General features: G+C 37.1%; 2 protein-coding genes across 3 annotated transcripts in view; one reads left to right on the plus strand and one right to left on the minus strand.

Moving 5' to 3' along the window:
* The window catches only part of LOC126569121 (mitochondrial glutamate carrier 1-like), a 4,459-nt gene extending 761 nt beyond the window's left edge, over window positions 1-3,698 (minus strand). Inside the window, exons 1-8 of the mRNA XM_050226008.1 lie at window positions 3,596-3,698; window positions 3,086-3,146; window positions 2,138-2,272; window positions 1,819-1,968; window positions 1,602-1,725; window positions 1,253-1,464; window positions 1,046-1,186; window positions 1-715 (exon numbers count right to left, since the gene is read on the minus strand). The exon at window positions 1-715 is cut by the window's left edge and continues 761 nt beyond it. Of these exons, the coding sequence (XP_050081965.1) occupies window positions 565-715; window positions 1,046-1,186; window positions 1,253-1,464; window positions 1,602-1,725; window positions 1,819-1,968; window positions 2,138-2,272; window positions 3,086-3,135 (963 nt within the window). The 5' untranslated portion in view covers window positions 3,136-3,146; window positions 3,596-3,698 and the 3' untranslated portion in view covers window positions 1-564. The remainder of the gene's footprint in view (window positions 716-1,045; window positions 1,187-1,252; window positions 1,465-1,601; window positions 1,726-1,818; window positions 1,969-2,137; window positions 2,273-3,085; window positions 3,147-3,595) is intronic.
* A 165-nt stretch (window positions 3,699-3,863) lies between these two features.
* On the plus strand, window positions 3,864-8,963 carry LOC126570872 (ubiquitin-like modifier-activating enzyme ATG7). Of its 2 annotated transcripts, none has more exons than XM_050228936.1 (12): window positions 3,864-4,013; window positions 4,356-4,677; window positions 4,761-4,962; window positions 5,044-5,420; window positions 5,489-5,695; window positions 5,757-5,901; window positions 6,608-6,766; window positions 6,839-7,030; window positions 7,170-7,343; window positions 7,449-7,564; window positions 7,688-7,988; window positions 8,792-8,963. In XM_050228936.1, the coding sequence occupies exons 2-12, from the start codon at window positions 4,481-4,483 to the stop codon at window positions 8,813-8,815; spliced, it is 2,094 nt and encodes a 697-aa protein (XP_050084893.1). In that variant the 5' UTR covers window positions 3,864-4,013; window positions 4,356-4,480; the 3' UTR covers window positions 8,816-8,963. The 2 variants fall into 2 exon arrangements, with proteins under 2 accessions (XP_050084893.1, XP_050084892.1); XM_050228935.1 differs by lacking the exon at window positions 8,792-8,963 and adding an exon at window positions 8,050-8,114.
* Window positions 8,964-10,000: the final 1,037 nt, after the last annotated feature.

The raw sequence follows: 10,000 nt of genomic DNA on the forward strand, positions 1-10,000 counted from the left end.
TACAATGTTTCAGTGTATTGTTCATCGTGTTTTCCGCTTTTTCCAGACTAGATCATTCTGTGGTTCAACGGTCTGTCATGCATATATCATGTCGTCCAAATTTGTTTATAAAAAAACTTCAAAAGGAATAAAAAAATTTAACAACAGAAAAGAATAGGAGCAATAGCTATAGACCTTTTTACAATACCTGATCACTGTGATAATTGCATATTGCTTTGATTATTATTCGTATTTAACAGGAAATAAGAATACCCAAGTGGCCAAAAATGCTTTGCCAGAAATCAAATGCATGGAATAAATCAGATTATTTCGTCTAGATTGCTACATAAACTTGGTCGTATTTTTATGAATGCGATGATAACATATTCATCGCGATTCAGTTGATGAAAATTGCTGTCTAAACTAACTTACATTGAGTTTTAACCAAACGTATTAGTTATGTCAACGTCAAACATAATAGATCTTTTGAGAGACCTTTGTAAAATGATACAAAATTTAAAAAATGGAACACATATCTTCTGATGCTCCATAGTATGAGTGACTCACAGAAACGCACGCTTTAATTTAAGATTTGTTAGGTTTCATACCAAGTAGAGCTTCGGCGACTCCTAGGAAATATACCATTTGTGCTATGCCAAATAGAGGAGCTATAACAATCATACGGCATAGTCCACCCTTGAAGAATGCTTTAATACCTTCGTGTTTCATTGTTTTCCTGAAAATCAAAAATGAAAGTATATGTCATGATTTTGATGAGAACATTAAAAACTCTATATAAAAAATGTGATTCTGGCAGAAAACCCCTATCCGATCGCCACACACGGGATGATTTCAAATCTATTATTTAACTTCAAAAAATTCAATTGTAAATTTTTTGATGGCTAGTATTTTAGTACAAGTGTAATTCTTTTAATGTCATCCGAAATGTTGTATCCTAAACACGTGAAATAACTATGTTGTAAAATAATGGTTTTTTTTTTGTTACGGACGTATCATTAAGCACTGTAACGAATCAATTATCCGAATGAAATGAATCAAAGCTTACCCAACACAGTCGATAACACCATTGAACTGCATTTCTCCCTCAGCCTTCTTCAATGCTTGAAGTCGAGTTTTAATAACATCGAAAGGGTTTACGAACAAGGCGGCCATAGAACCTGCCGCGCACCCACTTAGAAACGAACACCTGTTGGGAAGATTCACAAAATTAATTCATGCCAAAAATGTAGTCTTACATTGTATCGTAAATTACCAGAATACCGCTTCGTTACTTCCATCTTCACGACGAGGACCAAGAGCATTAAGAGTGGCAAACAGTGGAAAGTATACGACGGAAAACGATACATCGCGCAACATAGTTGCACCAGTTCCTTTATAAAGCCCGGAAATACCTTTCGCCCGAATCAATTCCAACGCTATTGAGGTTGCAGAAACCTTCGGTACAACTTTTCCTGATTGCTTTGCCTAGAGATAAACGTGAAAGCAACATTATTTTTTGAATAATTAATTTACATTTATAAACAAAGTTTACAAAACCTACAAACAAAGTAAAGAAAAACAGTAAAACACAGATAACATGGAGAATTGTGTATAGTATTTACCTGTGCAGCAACTCGTCCTGCATCTTGCATTTGGATTTTTAGTAATTCCATTGGTGTCGTAATGATGATTTGACACAATCCTGCCAGCCCACCTGCTAGCATCTGACGGGTGATTGGTAAAGATCTGTGGTATACAGATATAATGATAAGAAAAGTAGCATAGGAGCAGTAATGGAGTTCGTATTCCGTTATCGAATTGACATAAATAATAACCTACCCATTGGAAGTGGTGAGATGGTGACGGAAAAAGTCATTGGCTGCTAGTTTTATCGCCTTCTCGGGCGTAATCAATAATATATTAACGGCCGATCCGCGATACATTCCAAAGTAACCTTCTGCTCTGTATGTCTTTTTGAAACAGTCCAGCCTTAAAAGAAGTGGGTATGCGATATGATATTGATTAGCATGGTGACAAGGTGGTAGAAAAAGATATAGATTCGAGTGTGCATTTATGAAGCTTCAGCGGTTATCTCCACATTCTTGAACGATCATATTGAAATGGTGCTGTAATGTTATTCTGATCGATAAATACTCACATTGAATTATACATTTTTTCCCCATTAGCGCCTATCTGCTGGTTTTGAAGACGAGTTTTGACGAGATCAAGCGGGAACACACAAGATACACCAATAATTCCAGCAATGCCACCATTCACGATTTTGGGCAGCAACCTGCAATTATAAAACAAAATGTTTTCCAATTTATGAATGTCATGTGAAACACTTTGAAAATATTGTAGATGATTAATCAATGTTATTTGCCTAAAAAATTAAATAATCTATAAGAAAAAATGGAAAAAGACAATAAAAACCATATATTTCAAGGATTTTTATCGACTTTCCGTGTTTTGCTTCACCCTTCTACATCACCTATAATTTTCTACACAATTTCTGACACACTTATTGGATCTCTTTTCGATAAATATCGCCCTATGAAATCGATTCTTTATAAATTCGATAAATTGTCAACACTCTACTGGGCAGGTAGCTACGCACTATCTGGCGATCCGGGCATATGTTCCACTTTTCCATCTATTTTTTTGCCGATCCAATACATTTTACGTATGGTTTTTGAATATCTAGGAATATGCTAAGCGGTCTTTCATTACGAGCTAACCGAATTTCATTCTGTTCTTTCTATATTGTTGGATGCGATTGGTTTTATCTTCCTTCCGTGCAGGAGATTGTGGGTAAAGAATACCAAGACAAAATGAAGAGTTAAAGAGCCGGCTTATGAAAGACAACATTAACAAAATTTAATACATCGGAAACCATGTACAGAGTATGATTTTGGTTCAATAAAAACAGAGGATCCCGCCGAACATCGATCCGCTAGCATGTAGCCAGTCATATGACCATGGCCAGCATCAATCGATGCTAATGGGAACAGCTCTGCGAGTTATCAAAATCTAATCATTTTACGGCATACACAATAACTTCTTGTGGACAATCCACTTATCACTATCTATCATTTGGTTTACTTACGCGAATTGGCGGTTGTTGCTAACGGCGGCGGCGTTGCTGTTGCTAGCCATTGTGAGGAAACCTGTTAATCAGCAAAATCAATCAGTTAGTTATCCTTCTTCCAGCCCACTTCAAACCGGGTTCTCTGCGAACGATCACACGCTCTCGTAGAAGCCAGGACAACAGAAACATTTTCAATTTGACAAATTATTGATTATGGGATTCAAAGATCGCATGGCAATTGTATGTCCTTACGTAATCGTAAAACGATCAACAGAATTCCAATATTCTTCAACAAGATTATTAATACTCGCAGCTCACTTTTTGCTGCCTCCTTCCTCTTGCTTTTTGCGAACAAACCGCGCACCCGGCGGACAAATCCCATACAAAAATGCCCGATTTTGTTTGGGATTTGCCCGGCGGGTAAACACAGCACAGAATAATTCGTATTCAACTCGTCTTTAGTGCGATACTTAGTAGGATATTTCTGTTGATAAAAAGGATTCAACACAATCACAATGAGATACAAACCACAAGAAGTACACAAATTTTATCTTCAAATCGGTGCAAATCTTCCCGTCTCGATGTTTTGGTGCTCTGCGCTCAATTTGCAGTTTCCCACACTTATAAGCTCTTTTCACAGAAAAAAACACAGAAGTGTTTTGCTCGCCCACTCTCTCATGCAGAAACCAGACGAAGCGAGATGGCTCGATTCGAAAAACAGGGTTGTAGTTCAAATACGCTGTCTTAGGGCTCGTATTCATCATCCGCGACCGCCATTTGTTGTGATCAGCGAGCACTGGCAGACACGTAAACACTGAAATCTGTGGTACTGAAATTATTATAAACGATTATAAAGCCTTTTACAACGCTAGACTCACAGAGTCTGCAGGAATCTGTGGCCGATAACCGGGCATTTCGAAGGAAATCGCTCCGGCAAAGAATTAAGGTTTGTGAGTCTGCAACAATCTTTTCAATAACGATCACTTTATCTTTCCAGTCATCATCATGGCACAGACTCCTGATATTAAGATTACGGGCTAGTTTTAGTACCGAATGGAACGAAACGATTGCGCTTGAATTAAACCATCCAGCTACCATCCGGAACGTTTTGTTCCACTAGGACTATCTACCGGCTTGGACAGCCCTCTGCTGATTCTTCCGCATTCTTCCTTCTGTTCTATCATCGCTCTCTATAGCCTCTGTAGCACTTGCATTGTTTGGTCTATTAGTTTCCTTTTTTCCTAGGCGCTCAGTCTCTCTTTAATTGATTTTCATGTCTTTTCCACAGAACTAGTTTGGTGCGTGTGTTTCTTCAATATTAGCGGGATAGTTACGTCCCAGTTTGTCCTGCAACGACGGTTTGGTACTTGGAATCTACAACACCAAATCTGCATCGCAAGAAAATATCAAAACATGGAGCGCAACAATGAGAAAGTGTTAAAGTTTTTACCGATCAGCTCTTTTGTTCATAATGATTTTTGGCACAAATATGTTGATATCAAAATGGACATCGATCGACTAGATGAAAATGGACGACCGATTCAAGGTTTTCTACAGCTTTCCCAAAGTTCATTGCCGTTGCTTCAAATTGATTGCAGTTCCTTGAACTCGTAAGTAACGACAGCGCTTATGCATTATTAACTTTTTCTTAAATTGTACCGGATACCGGAAATATAGAATTTTGCATTCTCAGTACCACTCTTGCGGCGCATCGTGGAAATGACTTTGTTTGTAAAGGCATTTTTCTAAACTACAATACGATCGAATCGTTCAAGCAATGTGATAAGAAAATATTACTTAAGGAACACTCTCAACGGATCTACAAAGAACTTGTCAATCAGCAGTGTTTGGCGAACAGTTTGGATATTTTGAAGTTCTTAGTGATTTCATTTTCGGTAAACATTTGAATTTTATTTCAGCTAAGCATCATATGCAAACAGCATTACAACATCAACTCCTTTTTTGTCTTTCTACAGGATTTGAAGGGTTACAAATTCTACTATTGGTTTGCATTTCCGGTTCCTGCGAACTTGATCTACTCTCATCAGCGCTTTTCATCACTACCAGCTTCTATTGCTGATGGTTTTAAACAACATTTCTTGGAATGGGTAGAATCATCTCAACAAAACTACAAAGGTCTAACTGAAATCTTTTTCATCTATAAGCCGAATGTCGGCATCGGATTGCTCCAAAACTACATACGACAGACTGAACCAAGCTCCAATTTCCATGATGAAAACCTTGAAAACATCTATTTTTGTTTCTATGATACTACGCCTTGCGCAAACGACGACTTATCATCGCCCTTAGGCTGGCATGTTAGGCAATTTTTGTTCTACCTTACAATAACTTGGTTAGTGTTATATTGACTTGGCTGTAAATCTGTCCACATTCAAATAACTACATTTCTCTTTCACACAGTCCAAATATTGCAGAGAAAACGACAAGATGGATTAGAGTGTGTAATGCCAGCCCCGGCGAGTTTTCCTTTTTCAGTGCGAGCATTACGCTTCCAAAACATATATCAAATCTAGCCGACATAGATGATTGGGTGGGCTGGGAAATCAACGATGCTGGCCGATATGCTCCCCGGTTCGTGTCGTTGGTGGAGAATATGGCGCCAAAATGGTATAATGCTACTAGAAAAAATCGTGAAATGTTACATGTATATAATTGTTGGATATTTTAGCGTTGCAGAAAATGCGATTAATTTAAACCTAAGGTTAATGAAATGGAGACTTGTTCCTACGCTGGATTTAAAAGCCATCAATACAACACGCTGTTTGCTTCTGGGTGCGGGAACCCTAGGATGCAATGTCGCTAGATCATTGATGGTATGTTCGATGTTTGTTTTTTTGTTTGTTATGTTAATAATTTGTTTTTTTTTCTTAACATATTGTTATTTTTTACTATCCTATCTGTCTATTATATTGTACCAACGTTTTCAGCATGTGTTTAAGTCTAGTTCGTCATTCGCACAAGCTTCGAGTTTAGTTATGTCATGTGTATTAAATCGAAGTACTTTTTCGTTCAGTACTGAGTTTGCGTCTATCGTGTGGCTCTCACAATTTCAGTGTTTGTCGGCCAGATTTCAGTGTATATATTATGAGACTAGAGTAGTTCTTCTCAAGCTCATCTGGTATTCAGTACTTAACATTCTAGACTACAATATGCGATCTTTTTGCTAGGCCTACGGGCACTCGAGCATCGTCGTGAGGCTGCGCAATCGACATGAGGCCTTTCAGTGTCTAATATTTTAACTGCCTACGTTGATTCTTCACGTGTGTTGGCGATGTTGATTCATGTTGTCTGTTCCTTGCACTGGCTGGCAGATTACGATTATCGTATCGTCGTATAATTATTTCTCGTCCTCACTTTGCGTTGTCCGCTTTTGACTCTGTTTTGCTGGTATAATTGTTATGTCGCACACATTTTATGTGTAGTCAGTTTGATCAGTAATGATTGTAATGGTCAAGTGATCGACCCAATTTGCGAAATAAATAAATAAATTTGCGAAACTAATAAATTATTACTACACAGGCTTGGGGAATCAATACGATAACATTCGTCGATTATGGACGAGTATCATTTTCAAATCCTGTTCGCCAAACATTGTACCGGTACGAAGATGCCTTGAACGGTGGCAAACCAAAAGCTTCAACTGCGGCTGATCGGCTTAAGGAGATCAATCCTGCTATAGTAAGAAGACTTTTACAGTATCTGGAGTGATTGTATTAGTTTATTAAAAAAATATCATATATTTTATTAAAGACAGCTTCCGGTGAAAATATACTTATTCCAATGCCTGGACATCCCGTGGATAACACGACAGGTATTGGCGAAATAAAAGCAGTACTGGAAAAAATGACGAAGCTAATAGAAGAGCACGATGTAATATTTCTTTTGACGGATTCGAGGGAAAGCCGTTGGCTACCATCAATGCTGGCGGCTTTTCATGGAAAGGTAAGTTTTCTAAAATGCTCATCCGCTGATAAGTATAATTTGGCTTGTTAGAGAGTAATACTAGCAAAGCTGCACATTTGTATCTTCGTTGCTCTTGCGAAACTGCGATGAATGTTTAATATATTTTTTTTATATATAGCTAGCGATCAATGCAGCGCTCGGGTTTGATTCGTACGTGGTAATGCGGCATGGGTATCGGTCTTCAAAATTGCAATCGCAAGGTAACATGCAGGACACATCAAACGGATTCATACGTATCGATGGTGGCAATCTGGGTTGCTATTTTTGTAACGACGTTGTGGCACCTGGAAATGTAAGTAGAAGACAGGCTTAAGATTTTAAATATGTAAACCAATTGTTCTACCAATTGATGTTAAATATGAAACTTATTCCCATTGCTCTATTTATTTTTTTACAGTCGTTGAAGGATCGTACGTTAGATCAGCAGTGTACAGTTACTAGACCAGCTGTTTCCAGTATCGCTGCTGGTTTGGCTGTAGAGCTTATGGTATCATTGGTACAACATGCTCAAGGGTAAGTGCAACAGAAATCAGTAATTTTTGTTAATGTTATATAGATAATATATATTATTATCCTTAATGCAACTACTGGTATAAAAACGATTGATTTTTTTTCGGATCTACCAACATTTTCTAGATTTGGTGCCCCAGCATATTATCGCACACCACGCAGTGATCCTGCTAGCATTGGGCAAGAACCAGAAGGCATATTAGGCATCCTACCGCATTCTATACGGGGAAATATTTCCACCCAATCAACGATGATTACTGCTACTGAACGTTTTAAAAAATGTGTTGCATGTTCTTCGTTTGTTATTGACCGCTACTCAAAGGAAAAAGAAGCATTCATTATTGAAGTGTTGAATTCTGCTAAAACGCTGGAAGTAACGGTAGGATTGGACTATTCGATTACCCCTGACAAGAATGATGACAAACAGGTAAGGCGCGATTGAATAGGCTTACTAGTATTTGTACTTTTATAGATAATCTATTTTGCAGGTTGACATAGAATTTGACTGTGTTTGGTCTGATTCCGAGTAAAAATAAATTGTTTAGAAGTATCATTCCGCGCATTCTGAACCTTTTATTTTCACAATAATTCAATTGGATTGATGACAAATTAATACTTCAATTTACTTCGAGCACATGGTAATTGTTTGTAGGATACGCGATTACTGCAAGCTTGCACATAAACGATTGATTATCGAGTTAAGAAACAGAACCGCACCAATTGGTGCTATCCTTTGGACGATCGCTTGCTACCTACAATACTGGTATACCTCCTTAACAGCTAAATCGGCACACGTTTCGGAATCCGGTTATAACTTTTCATGGAATCAGTTCAACTTATTACTCGTTCTGAATTTGAATATAAATGCAAAACAATTCAATATTGTTAGTAAAAAAAAAGAAAATTTACGAAACAGGTCTAAAACACATTTTGTTTGACAACACGGATTTTAGTTACTAACCAACGGATGAACGACTTTTGTTTTACGACATATGCTTTATGCTGTTATGCGATACTGATAATAATGTTCCACCTGTCTCTAAAAAAGCGTTGAGAGAAATTGCACTTCATCAGCACGATTTTTCACAAATTTCTGAGCAAATCCGATCCTACGAGAATGACCTTTTATAAATATGTTGTTCCAATAAATGACGATCTGTAATTTGGAAATGAAAAGATTTGTTTTATAGTAATAGCGATTTTCCTTGTCCGTCTGCTCATTGTTTTTAGTTTCCCACTGCAATAAGACTATGACTACGTGCGCAAACTAATTATCCATTGACCTGGGAAAGCGCTGTTGGTTACACAATGTTTGCCTATAATATTGATCACGGCTTAAATGGACCATGGGAAGTAAATTTTCATGGAAATGAAGCTGAATCTTCAAAAACGGAATATATTAACTATTTGCTTTACAGATTAAGTTTATACAACTTCAAGAAAATAAATATGCAATTTAGTAATAACTTGATCGTTGTTTTCTCCCTAAGTCAGTTGGTGGAAAGAAAATCGTTTGTATACTGAGTACAAGATCCCCCTTTAGTATGGCTAACCATTGTCATTCTTGCTTTTGTGCATGCTATGTGAATGTAAGAAGAATATTGAAAATATTGATAACATGAAAATATTTTAAAACGAGAGCAATGTGTCTTGTTATCAATCAAGAATTGTATCACCGATATAGATTATTGAAGATAAGCATTTGCTTATGGTTCTTTTTTAGCAGAAACTCATGACTCATGATAAATTATGACTTTTTTTTAAATGCAATGAACTGAAGAATAAATTGAGTATGTGTTGGAAAATGATTTAAACATAGCAAAAAAAAAGCTTAACTCACATGAAGAAAGTGAGATATTTATTTTATAAATACAATAAACTGGTAGCACATTATACGTGCATCTCAAATTATACGATTATTGTAAATTTGTGTGGTCCATTTTGGAATAATGATTGCTTTTTAAGCAGTTCCAGGAATTTTGCCAACATATTTTATGATCAGACATATTTCAGACAAACGGTAGAATTAGGAAAGTTTAAAAAAAAGTTACGTATAGAAAACCCTTTCGTCACAATTTGAGAAATATTCTTGATTCATATTTAAAAAAAATCAAACTAAAAAGCAAAGAGACAAGCACAAGCAAGCAAACAAATTTAATAAAATCATCTGGTTGCGCAAAGCTAGCCGAGAAGCGATCATTATGTTGATTACATAAAAACCGTGAGCTCAAGCTCGCTACCGAACGTAAACCAACGTCGAACGCGATTTGAAACTGCGAAACAGTATTCTACCGTTCGCGACAGGGTTAAGTCGCTAGTAGCTCAGTTGGATATAGTGTACCGAAAAAAGAGCTCAAACGAAGTTTTTCGGTTGAACCTGTGCTGTGATGGATGGTATTGAGTGCTACAACTAAGCGAGTGGTATAGTGCGAGTGAAAC

Source organism: Anopheles aquasalis, chromosome 2 (genome assembly GCF_943734665.1).
Source record: "Anopheles aquasalis chromosome 2, idAnoAquaMG_Q_19, whole genome shotgun sequence".
Classification (NCBI taxonomy): domain Eukaryota; kingdom Metazoa; phylum Arthropoda; class Insecta; order Diptera; family Culicidae; genus Anopheles; species Anopheles aquasalis.